Source organism: Cherax quadricarinatus, chromosome 6, assembly GCF_038502225.1.
Source record: "Cherax quadricarinatus isolate ZL_2023a chromosome 6, ASM3850222v1, whole genome shotgun sequence".
Lineage (NCBI taxonomy): Eukaryota > Metazoa > Arthropoda > Malacostraca > Decapoda > Parastacidae > Cherax > Cherax quadricarinatus.
Genome location: NC_091297.1, coordinates 10,308,304 through 10,329,914, shown reverse-complemented (window position 1 = coordinate 10,329,914; position 21,611 = coordinate 10,308,304). Strand labels below are relative to the sequence as shown.

General features: G+C 40.2%; 1 protein-coding gene across 1 annotated transcript in view; it reads left to right on the top strand.

The window, feature by feature from the left end:
* The window catches only part of LOC128691795 (isochorismatase domain-containing protein 2), a 32,370-nt gene extending 11,925 nt beyond the window's left edge, over nt 1–20,445 (top strand). Inside the window, exons 3-4 of the mRNA XM_070080224.1 lie at nt 5,536–5,666; nt 20,037–20,445. Of these exons, the coding sequence (XP_069936325.1) occupies nt 5,536–5,666; nt 20,037–20,250 (345 nt within the window). The 3' untranslated portion in view covers nt 20,251–20,445. The remainder of the gene's footprint in view (nt 1–5,535; nt 5,667–20,036) is intronic.
* Nucleotides 20,446–21,611: the final 1,166 nt, after the last annotated feature.

Here is a 21,611-nt window from a genome sequence, read left to right as displayed (position 1 = left end):
ATCACTGTCTTCCCAGAGGGGTGCTTTACACTACAGTTATAAAACTGCAACATTAACATCCCTCCTTCAGAGTGTAGACACTGCACTTTCCACCTCCAGGACTTAAGTCCGGCCTTCCGTTTTCCCTGAATCCCTTCATAAATATTACTTTGCTCACACTCCAACAGCACGTCAAGTATTAAAAACCATTTGTCTTCATTCGCTCCTATCAAATACAGTGGACCCCCGGTTAACGATTTTAATCCGTGCAAGAGGGGTAATTGTTATGCGAAATAATCGCTATGTGAATGAATTTTCCCCATAAGAAATAATGGAAATCAAATTAATCCGTGCAAGACACCCAAAAGTATGAAAAAAAAAAATTTTACCACATGAAATATACATTTTCCCACACACAAAGAGAAGGATACATGCACAATAGTAGAGTAGTACATGCACAGTATATATTGTGCATGTACTAGTCTACTAAATGAAGAATAAATGACACCTTTATTGAAGATGCAGCAATGACTGATGAGACACTGTGTCCTGGGAGTGCCTTTTCCTCCTGAGTACTGTAGGTCCTGTTTGGCATTTTCTTCCAGATCAGGCCTTATCACACTGTGTATGCCACTACGATTCTTAAATCTCTCAAACCAACCTTTGCTGGCTTTAAATTCACCAATATGAGCACTAGTTCCAGGCATTTTTCCCTGTTCACCTGGGTGTTAGTCGACTTGTGTGGGTTGCATCCTGGGAGACAAGATTAAGGACCCCAATGGAAATAAGTTAGACAGTCTTCGATGACACTGACTTTTTTGGGTTATCCTGGGTGGCAAATCCTCTGGGGTTAATTGTTTCTTGGTATTCTCAATAAGCCACACCAACAACGGTGCTACAGCAGCAGCAGCAGCTGACAGTGCAGCAGCAGCAGCAGCTGTACCACCAATAGTAGCGATACTTATCAATGATCTTTTTCTTCATCTCTATTGTAATTCTCACCCTTATTGCTGTAGGGTTGGCACTAGAAGCTTTCTTGGGGCCCATGGTCACTTATTTTCCAGAAAAAGCACCGAAAACACTGTAATAATACGAAATATTCCGATTGTATGCTTGGATGTTACCGCGGAGGCTGGCTGGTAAACAATGCCACCGGCGGAACATGTGAGCGTGGTTCAGGCCGCGTCTCGGAGGAAAATCGGTAAGCGGGTTTTTAAGCGGTATGTGAGGCAAAATTTTTGCGATTAAAGTAAGCGGTATGCGAAATAATCGCTATGTGATGCCATCATTATGCGGGGGTCCACTGTACACTCATGCCTGCTTGCTGGAAGTCCAAGCTCCTCGCACACAAAACTTCCTTTACCCCCTCCCTCCAACCTTTCCTAGGCCGACCCCTGTGCCACCTTCCCTCCACTACAGATTGATACACTCTTGAAGTCATTCTGTTTCGTTACATTCTCTCTATATGCCCGACCCACCTCAACAACCCTTCCTCAGCCCTCTAGACAACCGTTTTGGCAATCCTGCACCTCCTCCTAACTTCCAAACTACGAATTCTCTGCATTATATTCACACCACACATTTCCCTCAGACATGACATCTCCACTGCCTCCAGCCTTCTGCTCGCTGCAACATTCATCACCCATGCTTCACACCCATATAAGAGTGTTGGTAAAACTATACTCTCATATATTCCCCTCTTTGCCTCCAAGGACAAAGCTCTGTCTCCACAGACTCCTAAGTGCACCATTCACCCTTTCCCCTCATAAATTCTTTGATCCACCTCATCCTTCATAGACCCATCTGCTGACACATCCACTCTCAAATATCTGAATACATTCACCTCCTCCATACTCTCTCCCTCCAATCTGATATCCAATCTTTCATCACCAAATCTTTTTGTTATCCTCATAACCTTACTCTTTCCTATATTCACTTTTAATTTTCTTCTTTTACCAAATTCATCCACCAACCTCTGCAACTTCTCTTCAGAATCTCCCAAGAGCACAGTGTCATCAGCAAAAAGCAACTGTGACAACTCGCACTTTATGTTTGATTCTTTATCTTTTAACTCCACACCTCTTGCCAAGACCCTCGCATTTACTTCTCTTACAACCCCATCTAAAAATACATTGAACAACCATGGTGACATCACACATCCTTGTCTAAGGCCTACTTTTACTGGGAAATAATCTCCGTCTTTCTTACATACTCTAACTTGAGTCGCACTGTCCTCGTAAAAACTCTTTACTGCTTTCAGTAACCTACCTCCTATAAAATACACCTGCAACATCTGCCGCATTGCCCCCCTATCCACCCTGTCATACGCCTTTTCCAAATCCGTAAATGCCACAAAAACCTCTTTAGCCTTATCTGAATACTGTTCACTTATATGTTTCACTGTAAACACTTGGTCTACACACCCCCCTACCTTTCCTAAAGCCTCCTTGCTCATCTGCTGTCCTGCTCTCCATCTTACTCTTAATTCTTTCAATAATAACTACCATACACTTTACCAGGTATACTCAACAGACTTATCCCCCTATAATTTTTGCACTCTCTTTTGTCCCCTTTGCCTTTATACAAAGGAACTATGCATGCTCTCTGCCAACCCCTAGGTACCTTACCGTCTTCCATGCATTTATTAAATAATAGCACCAACCACTCCAAAACTATATCCCCACCTGCTTTTAACATTTCTATCTTTATCCCATAATCCCATCTGCCTTACCCCCCTTTCATTCTACCCACTGCCTCACAAACTTTCCCCACACTCACAACTGGCTCTTCCTCACTCCTACAAGATGTTATTCCTCCTTGCCCTATACACGAAATCACAGCTTCCTTAACTTCATCAACATTTAACATTTCCTCAAAATATTCCCTCCATCTCCCCAATACCTCTAACTCTTTATTTAATAACTCTCCTCTCCTATTTTTAACTGACAAATCCATTTGTTCTCTAGGCTTCCTCAACTTGTTAATCTCACTCCAATAGTTTTTCTTATTTTCAACAAAATTTGTTGATAACATCTCACCCACTCTCTCATTTGCTCTCTTTTTACATTGCTTCACCACTCTCTTAACCTCTCTTTTTTTCTCCATATACTCTTCCCTCCTTGCATCACTTCTACTTTGTAAAAACTTCTCAAATGCTAACTTTTTCTCCCTTACTACTCTCTCTGCATCATCATTCCACCAATCGCTCCTCTTCCCTCCCGCACCCACTTTCCCCTAACCACAAACTTCTGCTGAACACTCTAACACTGCATTTTTAAACCTACCCCATTCATCTTCGACCCCATTGCCTATGCTCTCACTAGCCCATCTATCCTCCAACAGTTGTTTATATCTTACCTTAACTGCCTCCTCTTTTAGTTTATAAACCTTCACCTCACTCTTACCTGATGCTTCTATTCTCCTTGTATCCCCTCTACCTTTTACTCTTACTATAGCTTCAACTAAAAAGTGATCTGATTATATCTGTGGCCCCTCTATAAACATGTACATCCAGAAGTCTACTCAACAGTCTTTAATCTACCAATACATAATCCAACAAACTACTGTCATTATGCCCTACATCATATCTTGTATACTTATTTATCCTCTTTTTCTTAAAATATGTATTACCTATAACTAAACCCCTTTCTATACAAAGTTCAATCAAAGGGCTCCCATTATCATTTACACCTGGCATCCCAAACTTACCTACCACACCCTCTCTAAATGTTTCTCCTACTTTAGCATTTAGGTCCCCTACCACAATTACTCTCTCACTTGGTTCAAAGGTTCCTATACATTCACTTAACATCTCCCAAAATCTCTCTCCTCTACACTCCTCTCTTCTCCAGGTGCATACACGCTTATTATGACTCACTTTTCGCATCCAACCTTTATTTTAATCCACATAATCCTTGAATTTACACATTTATATTCTCTCTTCTTCTTCCATAACTGATCCTTCAACATTATTGCCACCCCTTCCTTAGCTCTAACTCTCTCAGATACTCCTGACTTAATCCCATTTATATCTCCCCACCAAAACTCCCCTACCCCCTTCACCTTTGTTTTGCTTAGGGCCAGGACATCCAACTTCTTTTCATTCAAAACATCAGCAATCATCTCTTTCTTGTCATCCGCACTACATCCACGCACATTCAAGTATCCCAGTATTTTATAAAGTTTTTCTTCTCTTTTTTAGTAAATGCTTACAAGAGAAGGGGTTACTAGCCCATTGCTCCTGGCATTTTAGTCGCCTCGTACAACACGCATGGCTTACGGAGGAAAGATTCTTTTTCACTTCCCCATGGACAATAGAAGAAATAAAGAAGACCAAGAGCTATTTAGAAAAAAGAAGAAAAACCTAAATATGTATATATATATATGCATGTGCATGCCTGTGTAGTGTGACCTAAGTGTAAGTAGAAGTAGCAAGATATCCCTGTTATCCAGTATGTTTATGAGACAAAGACACCAGCAATCCTACCATCATGTAAAACAGTTACAGGTTTCTGTTTTACAATCATCTGGCAGGACGGTAGTACCTCCCTGGGTGGTTGCTGTCTACCAACCCACTACCTACACTACCTACCTAATCTTGATCTACATAATAAATCATAACCTTAACATTGTCTTTCATCTCCTGGAAGTAGTGAGATATTGTTTTAGTTATGAATATTAATATCTTTACCCCTCCTTCAGAGTGTCAGCACTGTACTTCCCACCTCCAGGACTCAAGTCTGGCTAACCAGCTACCCTGAATCCCTTGATAAATGTTACCTTTCTCACACTCCAAGAGCACGTCAAGTCATAAAGTCCTTTGCATACAAAATCTACTTTATCCTCCCTCATTAACTTTTCCTAGGACAACCCCTATCCTTCCTTCCCTCCACTATAGATTTATACACCCTCCAAGTCATCCTGTTGTGCTCCGTCTTCTGTAAATGTCCAAACCACCACAACAACACCTCATCCCTCTGGATAACACTTTTAGTAACTCAGCACTTCCTCCTATCTCCAAATCACGAATTCTCTGCATAATATTCACACAACACATTGCCCTCAAAAATTACATCTCCACTGCTTCCAGCCTCTGAGTTCATTTCTAAGCATTAATTTTAATTTATGAATCCTGAATTAATAGCGTGAAATTCTTCATCACAGACTGTCACTGTTTGAATGTCAGAAGATGGAGATACTTAACATACTTAACAGCAATGGTTTTATAACTATCTCTTATGCCAAATATTTATTGCCACCATGGTTATTGTAGAGTTGTAATTAGTGCCACTCTAAATGTAGGTTCTTATCATAGTGCATAAATTCATTTTTTTTTTACTAGAAATGAATGATAGGCTTGTTTAAAATAGTTATATTGTTATATAGTGCTCTTATAGAACAGCTATTATGAACTTTGTTTTGGGCAATGTAACATCATTGTATTTCTCTCCCCATGGTGGTCTTCCAGTTTGCCAGGCATATATGAGACATGCATGTTTGACTGCTTTTTCTAATAGCCTCAATACTGTGCTGAAAAGGCAAAAAAATCTTTTGCAGATAAAATCTGTGATACTTTGTGGCATTGAAGCTCATGTGTGTGTTCAGCAAACAGCACTAGACCTTCTAGAGAGTGGTCTGGACGTGCACTTGGTAGTTGACGCCTGCTCTTCACGCTCCATGGTGGACAGGTAGGTAGCACTTAAAATTTCCTGCACGCTTCAGAATCTTTTACTAACTTTCAAACATTCAAATTCCATGAGATTCTTTATTTCCAGTCATTGCATTACAAAACATACAATAATGGAGGGCCCTACTTATACAGCAGATTAAGTTCCAGGCTAATGCTGTACAGTGAAGTATCTGGAATATCTGAGAGAGTTAGAGCTAAGGAAGGGGTAGCAATAATGTTGAAGGATCAGTTATGGAAGGAGAAAAGAGAATATGAATGTGTAAATTCAAGGATTATGTGGATTAAAGTAAAGGTTGGATGCGAAAAGTGGGTCATAATAAGCATGTATGCACCTGGAGAAGAGAGGAATGTAGAGGAGAGAGAGAGGTTTTGGGAGATGTTAAGTGAATGTATAGGAACCTTTGAACCAAGTGAGAGAGTAATTGTGGTAGGGGACCTGAATGCTAAAGTAGGAGAAACTTTTAGAGAGGGTGTGGTAGGTAAGTTTGGGGTGCCAGGTGTAAATGATAATGGGAGCCCTTTGATTGAACTTTGTATAGAAAGGGGTTTAGTTATAGGTAATACATATTTTAAGAAAAAGAGGATATATAAGTATACAAGATATGATGTAGGGCGAAATGACAGTAGTTTGTTGGATTATGTATTGGTAGATAGAAGACTGGTGAGTAGACTTCAGGATGTATATGTTTATAGAGGGGCCACAGATATATCAGATCACTTTTTAGTTGTAGCTACACTGAGAGTAAAAGGTAGATGGGATACAAGGAGAATAGAAGCATCAGGAAAGAGAGAGGTGAAGGTTTATAAACTAAAAGAGGAGGCAGTTAGGGTAAGATATAAACAGCTATTGGAGGATAGATGGGCTAATGAGAGCATAGGCAATGGGGTCGAAGAGGTATGGGGTAGGTTTAAAAATGTAGTGTTAGAGTGTTCAGTAGAGGTTTGTGGTTACAGGAAAGTTGGTCCGGGAGGAAAGAAGAGCAATTGGTGGAATGATGATGTAAAGAGAGTAGTAAGGGAGAAGAAGTTAGCATTTGAGAAGTTTTTACAAAGTAGAAGTGATGCAAGGAGGGAAGAGTATATGGAGAAAAAGAGAGAGGTTAAGAGAGTGGTGAAGCAATGTTAAAAGAGAGCAAATGAGAGAGTGGGTGAGATGTTATCAACAAATTTTGTTGAAAATAAGAAGTTTTAGAGTGAGATTAACAAGTTAAGGAAGCCTAGAGAACAAATGGATTTGTCAGTTAAAAATAGGAGAGGAGAGTTATCAAATGGAGAGTTAGAAGTATTGGGAAGATGGAGGGAATATTTTGAGGAATTGTTAAATGTTGAAGTTAGGGAAGCTGTGATTTCGTGTATAGGGCAAGGAGGAATAATATCTTGGAGTGAGGAAGAGCCAGTTGTGAGTGTGGGGGAAGTTCGTGAGGCAGTAGGTAAAATGAAAGGGGGTAAGGCAGCTGGGATTGATGGGATAAAGATAGAAATGTTAAAAGCAGGTGGGGGATATAGTTTTGGAGTGGTTGGTGCTATTATTTAATAAAGGTATGGAAGAGGGTAAGGTACCTAGGGATTGGCAGAGAGCATGCATAGTTCCTTTGTATAAAGGCAAAGGGGACAAAAGAGAGTGCAAAAATTATAGGGGGATAAGTCTGTTGAGTATACCTGTTAAAGTGTATGGTAGAGTTATTATTGAAAGAATTAAGAGTAAGACGGAGAATAGGATAGCAGATGAACAAGGAGGCTTTAGGAAAGGTAGGGGGTGTGTGGACCAGGTGTTTACAGTGAAACATATAAACTTTCAACACACCAGCCGTATCCCACCGAGGTGGGGTGGCCCAAAAGGAAAAACAAAAGTTTCTCCTTTCATATTTAGTAATATATACAGGAGAAGGGGTTACTAGCCCCTTGCTCCTGGCATTTTAGTCGCCTCTTACAACACGCATAGCTTACGGAGGAAGAATTCTGTTCCACTTCCCCATGGAGATAAGAGGAAATAAACAAGAACAAGAGCTAGTAAGAAAATAGAAGAAAACCCAGAGGGGTGTGTATACATATGCTTGTACATGTATGTGTAGTGTGACCTAAGTGTAAGCAGAAGTAGCAAGACGTACCTGAAACCTTGCATGTTTATGAGACAGAAAAAACACCAGCAATCCTACCATCGTGTAAAACAATTACAGGCTTACGTTTTACACTCACTTGGCAGGACGGTAGTACCTCCCTGGGCGGTTGCTGTCTACCAACCTACTACCTAGGTGAAACATATAAGTGAACAGTATTTAGATAAGGCTAAAGGTTTTTGTGGCATTTATGGATTTGGAAAAGGCATATGACAGGGTGGATAGGGGGACAATGTGGCAGATGTTGCAGGTGTATTTTATAGGAGGTAGGTTACTGAAAGCATTGAAGAGTTTTTACGAGGATAGTGAGGCTCAAGTTTAGAGTATGTAGGAAAGAGGGAGATTATTTCCCAGTAAAAGTAGGCCTTAGCCAAGGATGTGTGATGTCACCGTGGTTGTTTAATATATTTATAGATGGTGTTGTAAGAGAAGTAAATGTGAGGGTCTTGGCAAGAGGCATGGAGTTAAAAGATAAAGAATCACACATAACGTAGGAGATTCTGAAGAGAAGTTGCAGAGGTTGGTGGATGAATTTGGTAGGGTATGTAAAAGAAGAAAATTAAAAGTGAATACAGGAAAGAGTAAGGTTATGAGGATAACAAAAAGATTAGGTGATGAAAGATTGGATATCAAATTGGAGGGAGAGAGTATGGAGGAGGTGAATGTATTCAGATATTTGGGTGTGGACGTGTCAGTGGATGGATCTGTGAAAGATGGGGTGAATCATAGAATGATGGGAAAAGGGCGAGCGGTGCACTTAGGAGTCTGTGGAGACAAAGAACTTTGTCCCTGGAGGCAAAGAGGGGAATGTATGAGAGTATAGTTTTACCAATGCTCTTTTATATGTTTTATATGGGTGTGAAGCATGGGTGATGAATGTTGCAGCGAGGAGAAGGCTGGAGGCAGTGGAGATGTCATGTCTGAGGGCAATGTGTGGTGTGAATATAATGCAGAGAATTCGTAGTTTGGAAGTTAGGAGGAGGTGCGGGATTGCCAAAACGGTTGTCCAGAGGGCTGAGGAAGGGTTGTTGAGGTGGTTCGGACATGTAGAGAGAATGGAGCAAAACAGAATGACTTCAAGAGTGTATCAGTCTGTAGTGGAAAGAAGGTGGGGTAGGGGTCGGCCTAGGAAAGGTTGGAGGGAGGGGGTAAAGGAGGTTTTGTGTGCGAGGGGCTTGGACTTCCAGCGGGCATGTGTGAGCGTGTTTGATAGGAGTGAATGGAGACAAATGGTTTTTAATACTTGACGTGCTGTTGGAGTGTGAGCAAAGTAACATTTATTAAGGGATTCAGGGAAACCGGCAGGCCGGACTTGAGTCCTGGAGATGGGAAGTACAGTGCCTGCACTCTGAAGGAGGGGTGTTAATGTTGCATTTTAAAGACTTTAGTGTAAAGCACCCTTCTGGCAAGACAGTGATGGAGTGAATGATGGTGAAAGTTTTTCTTTTTCGGGCCACCCTACCTTGGTGGGAATCGGCCAGTGTGTTAATAAAAAAAAAGAAAGTGTAATACCTTGAGAGATGTTTTGCTTGCCAGGAGCTAATCAATCTAATATAGACATGAGAATGGAGTTTCTTGTAGAAGATCCAGTTGAAGTAGTGGAATGACACAGTAGTAGACGGTCACGTGGGATGGGCCTGAGATTTAGCATTTAAGTTGTAGAGACATCATCAATCTAGTAATTTTAGCTAGTGGAAGTAGTAGAGCAATGCAGCAATAGTATTGGTAGAGGCCACCAGTCAAAGTAGGTCAGGCCTATAAGGTGGTTCAGAAAATTAGCATCTCTTCCAAAATTCCGTGGTGTTACTGTGTCCAATTAGTAAGTTTATTTAGGCACAGGTACATAAGTACAGTTATCATACATAGTGTAAATTTCCTAGGATAACAAAAAAAAAAAAGTGACTAATTTCCTAAGGCAAATAATACCTTTGAATCTTGGTACAGAGACTGACAGGTTATAATTTTAAAGACATATTTAGCAGAGAAACCCTTTATTATATGACTTTTCACCAATTGGTGGGCTTTAACAAGTACCATTCTTATATAAGAACAGAAAGAAGGAACACTGCAGCAGGCCTACTGACCCATGCCAAGCAGGTCTATGCCCCCCCCCTTCCCCTCGTATTAGCCCAGTGACCCACCTAGTCAGGTCACTTCCACTTAAGGAAGGAGTAAGGCATCAGACCTAGTAGCACAAGCTAGTCAGGTCCAACTCACACCCACCCACACCCACTCATGTATTTATCTAACCTTTTTTACAACTACACAACGTTTTAACTTCTATAACTGTACTCGGGAGTTTGTTCCACTCATCCACAACTCTATTACCAAACCAGTGCCTTCCTATATCCTTCCTGAATCTGAATTTTTCCAACTTGAAACCATTGCTGCGAGTCCTGTCTTGGCTGGAAATTTTTAGCACGCTATTTACATCCCCTTAATTTATTCCTGTTTTCCATTTATACACCTCGATCATATCCCCCCTAATTCTACGCCTTTTGAGAGAGTGCAGATTCAGGGCCTTCAGTCTATCCTCATAGGGAAGATTTCTGATACATGGGATCAACTTTGTCATCCTCCTCTGTACGTTTTCCAGAGCATTTATATCCATTCTGTAATACAGTGACCAGAACTGTGCAGCATAATCCAAATGAGGCCTAACCAAGGATATATATAGAGTTGAAGAACAACCTAAGGACTTCTCTTATTTAGGCTTCTAGATATGAAGCCAAGGATTCTGTTAGCTTTATTGCAAACACTAATGCACTGTTGTCTTGGTTTTAGATTATTGCTAACCAGAACTCCTAAATCCCTCTTTTCTCTGTAAAGGTCTTTGAAATTGCCATGTGTTAGCTAGAGTCATTATCTCTGTACCAGTGATGATTCAGTTTACTGGTACTTGAGGGTTGGGAAATAAAATTTTAAGTGTTTTTTGAGCAACTAGTACTTGTGAGTTGGCGATTCTATGGGTGTTTTTATAGCTACTGTGAGTGAGTTTGAAGTACCCTGCCTTCAAATCAGTTTTATTTTTAAAATATGTAGTTTGAATTGCACGAAACTATTGTGGGCATTTTTATTTTAACCCCCTTAACTGTCCAAACGTAGATCTACATTCTCTTGCCCAGTGCTCTGAATATTTTGATTTTTTTTTTTAATTAAAGAGGACAATTTTCTGTTAATCATAGAATTGATGAGGGAAAACAGGTGAGTGGTGCATTGAGGTATATGTGGAGTCAAAAAATGTTATCTATGGAGGCAAAGAAGGGAATGTATGAAAGTATAGTAGTACCAACACTCTTATATGGATGTGAGGCTTGGGTGGTAAATGCAGCAGCGAGGAGACGGTTGGAGGCAGTGGAGATGTCCTGTCTAAGGGCAATGTGTGGTGTAAATATTATGCAGAAAATTCGGAGTGTGGAAATTAGGAGAAGGTGTGGAGTTAATAAAAGCATTAGTCAGAGGGCAGAAGAGGGGTTGTTGAGGTGGTTTGGTCATTTAGAGAGAATGGATCAAAGTAGAATGACATGGAAAGCATATAAATCTATAGGGGAAGGAAGGAGGGGTAGGGGTCGTCCTCGAAAGGGTTGGAAAGAGGGGGTAAAGGAGGCTTTGTGGGCTAGGGGCTTGGACTTCCAGCAAGCGTGCATGAGCGTGTTAGATAGGAGTGAATGGAGGCGAATGATACTTGAGACCTGACGATCTGTTGGAGTGTGAGCAGGGTAATATTTAGTGAAGGGATTCAGGGAAACCGGTTATGTTCATATAGTCGGACTTGAGTCCTGGAAATGGGAAGTACAATGCCTGCACTTTAAAGGAGGGGTTTGGGATATTGGCAGTTTGGAGGGATATGTTGTGTATCTTTATACGTATATGCTTCTAAGCTGTTGTATTCTCTGCAAAAGCAGTGATAATGTGTGAGTATGGTGAAAGTATTGAATGATGATGAAAGTATTTTCTTTTTGGGGATTTTCTTTCTTTTTTGGGTCACCCTGCCTTGGTGGGAGACAGCCAACTTGTTGAAAAAAAAAAAAAAAATTGTGTGTAATAAAAAAATTTTTTTTTAGGGTCAGTACTTACCGAGATACATACAAGGCTGCGAAGTTGGTGCTGGATGCTCACCTGACTGCAACATTGAGCCCTGCTGCTTCCAGATATAATGCCAATGTTAATTTTTTTCTTGTTTTGTTTTTAATTTATATATTTTTTATGTTTTGATAATTAATATTGGCAGTTTGGAGGGGTATGTTGTGTATCTTTATACGTATATGCTTCTAAACTGTTGTATTCTGAGCACCTCTGCAAAAGCAGTGATAATGTGTGAGTGTGGTGAAAGTGTTGAATAATGATGAAAGTATTTTCTTTTTGGGGATTTTCTTTCTTTTTTGGGTCACCCTGTCTCGGTGGGAGACGGCCGACTTGTTGAAAAAAAAAAATTAAAATTTGTAGTAGTTCTTGTGATTTCATAGCCAGTCTTTGTTCTGACACTAATATTAGGTACTGAAATAGTACTCAAATAGTCACAAACACACTGACAGGAGTGTGGAAATTAGGAGAAGGTGTGGAGTTAATAAAAGCATTAGTCAGAGGGTAGAAGAGGGGTTGTTGAGGTGGTTTGGTCATTTAGAGAGAATGGATCAAAGTAGAATGACATGGAAAGCATATAAATTTATAGGGGAAGGAAGGAGGGGTAGGGGTCGTCCTCGAAAGGGTTGGAAAGAGGGGGGTAAAGGAGGTTTTGTGGGCGAGGGGCTTGGACTTCCGGCAAGCGTGCATGAGCGTGTTAGATAGGAGTGAATGGAGACGAATGATACTTGGGACCTGACGATCTGTTGGAGTGTGAGCAGGGTAATATTTAGTGAAGGGATTCAGGGAAACCGGTTATTTTCATATAGTCGGACTTGAGTCCTGGAAATGGGAAGTACAATGCCTGCACTTTAAAGGAGGGGTTTGGGATATTGGCAGTTTGGAGGGATATGTTGTGTATCTTTATACGTATATATCATGTGGGAGTTCGATACGTGGATTAGGGAAGGAATACTCACGTAGGCTGTTATTACGTATAATTACTGTTATGTGGAGAGAGCCCTTGCCAGCCCTACCTATCTCCTTGGCTACACTCGTAATACTGACTAGCCGGCTGCAGTACCCTATGTGAGGGGGCCTTATACTGCTGAGGTCAGCACAATATGAATTCAGATAGTGACTCAGGCAGAGACGGTTGGTCGTTGAGTCAACGGACGGTTACTGGTAACTGGTTACTACTACTGAGACTGGTAACTGGTTACTACTACTGAGAGCTCGGCGACGCTAACGTATGTCGTCCCGACATACAACTAATACAAACTAGAGATGGCAGGTACGGCTAGGGCTGATTCTATACAATGTCAAAGTACACAACATTAAACATTATAGATACATAAGTAGAACATTGGAATGAAAGCTTACGTAACTGAAACTGTAATGCAATACAAGGTATACTATAGTACAACTTAAAACTCAACAAATGAACAACGAACTCAACGTTGAGATTACAAGTGATAAAAAACAAAAATTTTGATCGATCGATCTGTATTCATGTGATCTACGGATTCTGAGGAGGGAATATATACAAAGAAAGAGTGTTTAACAGAAAGGCAGATTCGGTGCACGCAAATCTAGACTGTTAACTCTCAGAATGCGGAGAGAACATGAACACAAAAAAAAAATTCTTGAATACTGATAAGTTGATACTGTAATTATTCATCTATACAGGGTATTTACATTTAACCCCAACTCTGCTAGGGTGTGATTGACATATGCAGAATGGGTGTCATCTCTGGGAGGATCAAACTCTGTAGCATTGGCTAACTCATGCTGTATTTGAGGCAAATCTGAATTGGAAGTTACAAATGATACTTGAGGATTTCTCAATACCTGTCGTGTACGTAGGGAATAACGACATTCAGGTTGATCATCTGACTGAGTATCAGAGGAAGAGAGTACCGGATCAGGAGGATTGTCAGAGTCTGTCACATTAGTCTGGGTTGGAATATCATTATCATCATATACTAACTTCATATGATCCAAATGCGATTCTTTATACTGACCAGTACTAATCTCTCTAACCTTATACTTATTACCAGTGATATGTTCAACTACTCGATAAGGACCAACAAACTTTTGATCAAGCTTTGGCATTGCAGACGTTTTGTTAAAGTTAATCAGCATAACTCTCGAACCTACTTTGATTTTAGATGGCTTTGATCGAGTGTTTGCGACTCTTGTGAATTCAGCTGTTGATTTATGAAGTGTTTCACGGATTCTTCTAAAAACACTTTGAGCTAAGCTGGTACGAGTTGCTACGAAATCATCAGGGTTGTAATTTGGTTTCGGATTAGAATATAACAACTCATAAGGCAAACGTTTATCTACACCGTACAATGCATAATGTGGAGTGTCACCTATAGAAACATTGTAAGCAGAATTTATAGCACACTGCACATCAGGTATAACTTCATCCCAAGTTTCACTGTTGGGATTGATAGTGGCTCTCAAGACATCAAGTACTTTCTTATTGGTTCGTTCCGCTAACCCATTGCTGGCAGGATGATGAGGAACAATGGTGGATTTAGAGATCTTGTACAAGGTACACAAATTTTCAAGAATTTCATTACAGAATTCACCTCCATTATCTGTTACTAGGGACTTAGGGGTGGTATGCCTGCAGATAATGCGTTCTTTAAACGCTTTAGCTACTGTCTCGGCAGTCTTATCTGCAATAGGAACTAACTCACAATATCTGGTGAAATGGTCTACCATAACACACAGATGTTTGTTACCTTGGAGGGAACATTGGAAATTAGTTAACAAATCTAGCGCAACTCTTTCCCAAGGTTCGCTAGTAGTTGGATATACTTGGATTGGATTAGGACCACTAGCATTGCCTTTATGTTGCATGCAGACACTACATTTCTTAACATACTCAGAAATATCAGTTGCCATTCGAGGCCAAAAGTATTTCAATCTGGCTTGTTTTACTGAACGATCCATACCAGGGTGTGCAACACCTGGTACATCGTGAACTAGCTGTAAGGCTACATTCACTAGTGACTGTGGAATTACTAACTGGTATACTCTTCTGCTAGGAGTACCCAACTCGGCTGTTCGATACAGTAATTCTTGGTTCATGACAAAGTCACTGATGGGAGCTGGTGGCTTCACAGTCAGAATAAGATCTTCCTGGAGCAGGAATCGAATCACACCAGACCACATGGGATCTGTTCGTTGAGCATTCTTTACATCTTCAGCACTAAATGGAGGGTCTGCAGTTACTATACTAACATGTCGCGATAAGGCATCTGCGACTACATTTGACTTGCCAGGTAAATGCTCAAAGGTGGGATTGAACTCTTGGATAGTCAAGGTCCATCTAGCTAACCTTCCAGTAGGTTGTTTGTTCTGGAATAAGGGTATCAGTGGAGCATGATCTGTCAAGACATGAACAGAGTACTGATAAATAATGTCTCGGAAGTGCTTTAAAGACCATACTATTGCTAAAGCTTCTTGCTCAGTTACTGTATAATTACGTTCAGCCTTCGTAAGGACTCGGCTAGCAAATGCAACTGCGTTGTACTTGCCATCGGTCTTCTGAGCTAGTACGGCACCTATGCCAATTGAACTAGCATCAGTTGTCAGATAGAAAGGCTTAGAAAAATCTGGAAATTTCAAAATTGGAGCAGATGTTAGCTTTTCTTTTAGAGTTTGGAATGCTCTTTCTTGACGGAAGGTCCAAACAAAAGGAGCATCTTTCTTAAGCAACTCGGTTAGAGGAGCAGCTATGGAAGAAAAATTGGCAATGAAAGATCTATAAAAACCTGCTAAGCCCACAAAGGATCTTACGGCATCAGCAGTTTTGGGAGTTGGAAAATTTAGTACTGCAGTTACTTTACTTTGGTCAGTCGTAACCCCTCTAGGAGTGACTACGTGACCAAGAAACTTAATTTCTGATCTGAAAAATTGACATTTAGACAGTTTGATCTTTAAATTGGCTTCTTCAAGCTTACCAAGTACTACATCAAGTCTTTTCAAGTGTGTATCCACGTCTTTAGACATGACGATTACGTCATCTAAGTACACCATAAGTGCATTACCTATGAGACCTCTAAAGATATTAGTCATGAGCCTTGAGAACGTGATAGGGGAAGATCGTAATCCAAATGCCATACGGAGGAAGTGATAATGACCTGTAGGAGTGGAGAATGCAGTTAGCTCTTGGCTGTCCTCGTGAAGAGGGACTTGCCAAAACCCTTGTAACAAATCTAGGGTTGAAAAGACTTTGTTATCTCCGATATTACGTAAAAGATCACCCAGTACAGGGAGTGGAAAGCGATCTGGAATGGTTTTCGCGTTTAACTTCCTAAAGTCAATTACTGGACGCCAAGTACCATCCTTCTTAGGTACTAGTATCAAGGGTGCATTCTAAGGGGAATTGCTAGGTGCAATAACTCCATCATCAAGCATTTGATTGATCAATTCTTCTGCGACAGCAACTTGTGAATGAGGCATTCTGTACGCAGGTATGTAGATAGGTCTGGTACCAGGTTCAAGTGGAATACGATGGGACAATAAGTTCGTTATACCCATCTTCTCACCTGGTAAAGCAATGGCTTTACGACGTTTGTTCAACAGAGTCAACAAACGCTTGACTTCATCTGGGAAGTCAGTGGGAGCTAAGTCTTTCTCCTCAACTGGTGGAACAGATTGATCCAGTGAAGTGGATGAGGTCTATTGGCAGTTTGGAGGGATATGTTGTGTATCTTTATACGTATATGCTTCTAAACTGTTGTATTCTGAGCACCTCTGCAAAAGCAGTGATAATGTGTGAGTGTGGTGAAAGTGTTGAATGATGATGAAAGTATTTTCTTTTTGGGGATTTTCTTTCTTTTTTGGGTCACCCTGCCTCGGTGGGAGACGGCTGACTTGTTAAAAAAAAAAAAAAAACTGACAGGTGAGCATCTTCACCTGCCTTGGTCACATACTATTGTCTAGAAATATAGGTCCCGGCAATGTTTTAGACATGCTGGAGTATATATGAAACTCTTTGAAGCATGGCGTAGGATGAGTGTCACTCTGCTGACAGTGCAGCAGTGGAGTGACACTTGATGATCATTCACTGCCTTGGCTGTGTTTGTTTTCACTGTTACACAAGATGCCTGTCTGTCTCTGTCTAGCTCTATCTCTGTTTATCTCTGTCTCTGCTTATCTGCCTGTGTGTCTGTCTTTCTGTCTGCTTGTCTCTCTGTCTCAGAGAGAGAGCCGCTCATAAATCAACGGGTATTACACACGATTTATTATGCCTTATATCTGCAAGCACAGTATAGCACTTTGTCTGGATTTTTTTTTTTAACAAGTCGGCTGTCTTCCACCGAGGCAGGGTGACCCAGAAAGAAAGAAAAAATCCCCAAAAAGAAAATACTTCCATCATCATTCAACACTTTCACCTCACTCAAACTGTTGTATTCTGAGCATGCAGAGGTGCTCAGAATACAACAGTTTAGAACCATATATGTATAAAGATACACAACATATTCCTCCAAACTGCCAATATCCCAAACCCCTCCTTTAACCCTTTGAGGGTCGACAGGCCCTCTCCGAAACTCGTTCTCAGGGTCGGCCAAATTTAAAAAAAAAAAATTATTTTCTCTTATGAAAAGATAGAGAATCTTTTCCCGATCATAACGACACCAAAAGTTTGAAATTTGATAGAAAACTTACGGAATTATGCTCTCGCAAAGTTAGCGGTCTCGGCGATGTTTACGGATCGGCGATTTTGTCCACTTTGAGCCCCATTTTCGGCCAATTTCACTGTACTAGTTGACAAAAAACATGAATATTTCGCTAGAACTCCATTTTTTCTATCGAATGGGTGCAAGAAACCACCCATTTATAAATTCAACTATCCAGTACAGTGGTCAGAATTTAGCAATTTTGCCAATTTCACACAAATTTCAAAAGTTGCCAATTTCGGAATAGGGTCCAGAATAAACAAGAAAGACATTCCTGGCACTAAAATGACATTTCCTCTAGTCATTAGTCACGTCTCAAGGCCCCTCTTATATTCTTTTACTTTCCACTTTGAATTTTTATTCTCACAAAAAATATAAGATTTACTGTTATGCAGACTACTGCATTAGTGTAAAAAATGGTATAAATATTATTGGTGCACTTGTGAAAGAACATTAGACTCACCAGTTGACGTGTATTGCACGCTTGGCACGATTTGTTTACTTTTGAAGTTTGGTAAAAATCGAACATTTCTGCTACTTTGAGCTCAATTTCAAGGCACCTTTCATTGTAAAACCAGTCAAAATCATCTCAATTTCAGTAATATGTCTTCCATTCTATAAAATGAGACCAAGAAAACTAGAATACAACAATAAATACTATACGAAAATACACTGCAAAGTCGCTGATTTATTAAAAAAAAATGGAAAAAGTTTTTTTTTTCTCATTATGCACCGTGTGCTGCAGGATTTTTTTTAGACTGTGCACACTGACCACATAGACCCATTCTTTCATATGAAGGCCTACCAGCTTTCTCCCACTAGATTTGAGGTCGCTAGAATTTATGAGTACTAGTACGTCAAAAACCCCTACGCGTAAGACGTACTAGTACGACGAAAACCCTCAAAGGGTTAAAGTGCAGGCATTGTACTTCCCATTTCCAGGACTCGGGTCCGGCTATATAAAAATAACTGATTTTCCTGAATCCCTTCACTAAATATTACCCTTCTCACACTCCAACAGCTCATCAGGTCCCAAAACCCATTCGTTTCCATTCACTCCTATCTAACATGCTCACGCACGCTTGCTGGAAGTCCAAGCCCCTCGCCCACAAAACCTCCTTTACCCCCTCTCTCCAACCCTTCCAAGGACGACCCCTACCCCGCCTTCCTTTCCCTATAGATTTATATGCTTTCCATGTCATTCTACTTTGATCCATTCTCTCTAAATGACCAGACCACCTCAACAACCCCTCTTCAGCCCTCTTGACTAATACTTTTATTAACTCCACACCTTCTCCCAATTTCCACGCTCCAAATTTTCTGCATAATATTTACATCACACATTGCCCTTAGACAGGACATCTCCACTGCCTCCAACCATCTCCTCACTGCTGCATTTACAACTCAAGCTTCACACCCATATAAGTGTTGATACCACTATCCTTTCATACATTCCCTTCTTTGCCTCCATAGGTAATGTTCTTTGTCTCCACATATACCTCAATACACCACTCACCTTTTTTCCTTCATCAATTCTACGATTAACCTCATCCTTCATAAATCCATCCGCTGACACGTCAACTCCCAAATATCTGAAAACGATCACTTCTTCCATATTCCTCCTCTCCAATATGATATCCAATTTTTCTTTATCTCAATCATTGATACCCTCATCACCTTACTCTTTTCTATGTTCACTTTCAACTTTCTATCCTAGGTAATTTACACTATATGTAACTGTATTTATATATAGCTGTGAGACAGATATAGACAGACAGACAGGCAGACCCACCCACCCAGCCTGCCAAACATATTACATATGTTCCAGAATTGTTTCTCTTTATTTAGGGCATAGGTTATAGGGCATTCTGGCAGACTGACACTACCAGTGGTATCAAAATTGAAAGGATGTTGCGCAGATGTTGCACAGGGGTTATTATCAATTTTTTTTCATCTTTCCTCGACCACTTGTGGCCATATCCATCTCAAACCCACTAAACTCAGGGTCATCATCACTTTCTTCTTAAAAAAGGTGTGTTAATATGACATGACATCAGTGAATCCCTGGTGTTTGCCATGCTGTTTGCTCTAGCTGGAGCTCAACTGAACTGGTGCTCCCACATGGTACTAAGTGGTCCAAAATTTTTTAATACTGTGCACATCGAGTGTTATGACCCATTCTATACTGACCAGGCATCTCAGACCAATCATGCCAAATTTGGAGGCAGGAAAAATAAAATGTTGATCTATGTTTGGAGCGCAAGCGGTAACGTAGATATACATTTGGACAGTTAAGGGGTTAATTATTGTAGCCCTTAAAGGGAGGTGCCATGATACTGGTGAAGGACTTTTGATCCAAGGAATTTGAGATACCCTCCTCTTCCTTGGAATAAGCCAAGTTATATCCCATTCTCAGGCCTGATATGAACATTAAAGATTTAGTTTCCCATGGCTATAATAACTGTAGATACCAATTTTTTTTCTCAGGATGTATGCTTTTGAGAGAGTTCGAGACAGTGGTGCTTTTCTAACTACAAGTGAATCTGTCATCCTTGGTTTAGCAGGTGGCTCTTCACACCCAATGTTCAAGCAGCTTCAGAAGATTATCTGGGAATCGGCTCCTGATACTGGGCTCTTGGCTGCTCGCCAACAAAATCTTGTAACTGCTATAACCGAAAGTATCTCTGGTGCAAAACTTTAATTTTCATAATGTTTTTAATATGAACTTGTTGTATATGGCTTCATGTGTACCATTATAAGATCTTAACCCTTAAACTGTCCAAACGTAGATCTACATTTTTTCAACATTTGAAAGTATGTAAAAAAAATAGATCTTGTTTTTGTTTTTTTACATTTGAAAACTTGTAAAAAAAACTTTGATCTACGTAATATGTAATATGTAAAAAAAGTAGATCTAATTTTGGAGCACTACGCATGTGAACATAGATCTGTTTGGGCAGTTTAAGGGTTAATAGAGGGAGAAGCACTAAACCCATAGAGGTCATATATCACTGTTGAATGGGAGGTATTCAGGCTCGATTCAAGGGAGTATAAGCCCAGTTCCACGAATCAATATATTGGAGTTAGTTAATTGTATTTACACCCTTTTAAATGTTGCATTGTACCATTATTATTATGTTTAAAGAATCATTAAATCATAATCATAATTTTAGCATTTGGGAAGCATAGTACAGTAATAAGTTTTGATCGGAGGAAGGAGAGGGGTAACTAAAGTTCTTTTGATCAAGAGCCCTTGAAAAGACACTCAAAGGGTTACTTTATACCCAAGGTGCTACATATTACAAATTTTCATAATGTGTGTTACCAGATATTTTATCAGTGCATAATAGTTATCTTTACAAACCATACCATGGGCGGGATTTGAACCTGTGGTCAGAGAGTCTATGGTTTGTTTGCAATCGTGTCATTACGATTTCGTGAGTCATAGTTGTCTTTACATCTGGGTAGGTTGTACATGAAATCTATATGTAATATCAATTGTATTAATATTGGTAGAATTACCGACAATATGTTAAGAAAAAGGACACAAATGCAACTAATGTGACATTTTATTGTGGGAAGTTTCGCTCTCCAGGAGCTTTATCAAGCCATTACAAACAATACATGGACACAGAGGGTATACACAGGCTTAGAGTGAGGTGTAATACTAGTGGTGGTAGTAGTAGTAATATTAGTTGTGGTAGTAATACAATATGGTTGAACAGTCAACTTGCACATGAGTAAAAGGTTATAAAAGCTATTACTTGGGTAGCATAAAAATAAGTTAGAAAAATATTGACAGTTGGATTTGAGAAGGTCTGTTTCAGTGTTCCTCCTCTGTAATGAGTTTGTGTAGTATTAGCAGCAGAGACTATGTGATGGCAGGGTTTACTGTTTTCAGGAGGATTCTCACTAAGACCTCAGAAGTGATGAAGGTGTCTTTGTTTTGTTTAATTGTGTTAGAAACTGCAGTTAATGCTGATTCGAGGCACTTGTACCTGCGGAAATTAGGTTCTTTGATTACTAATCAGGCGTCCCTGCGTACAACACCGAAATTCCGCC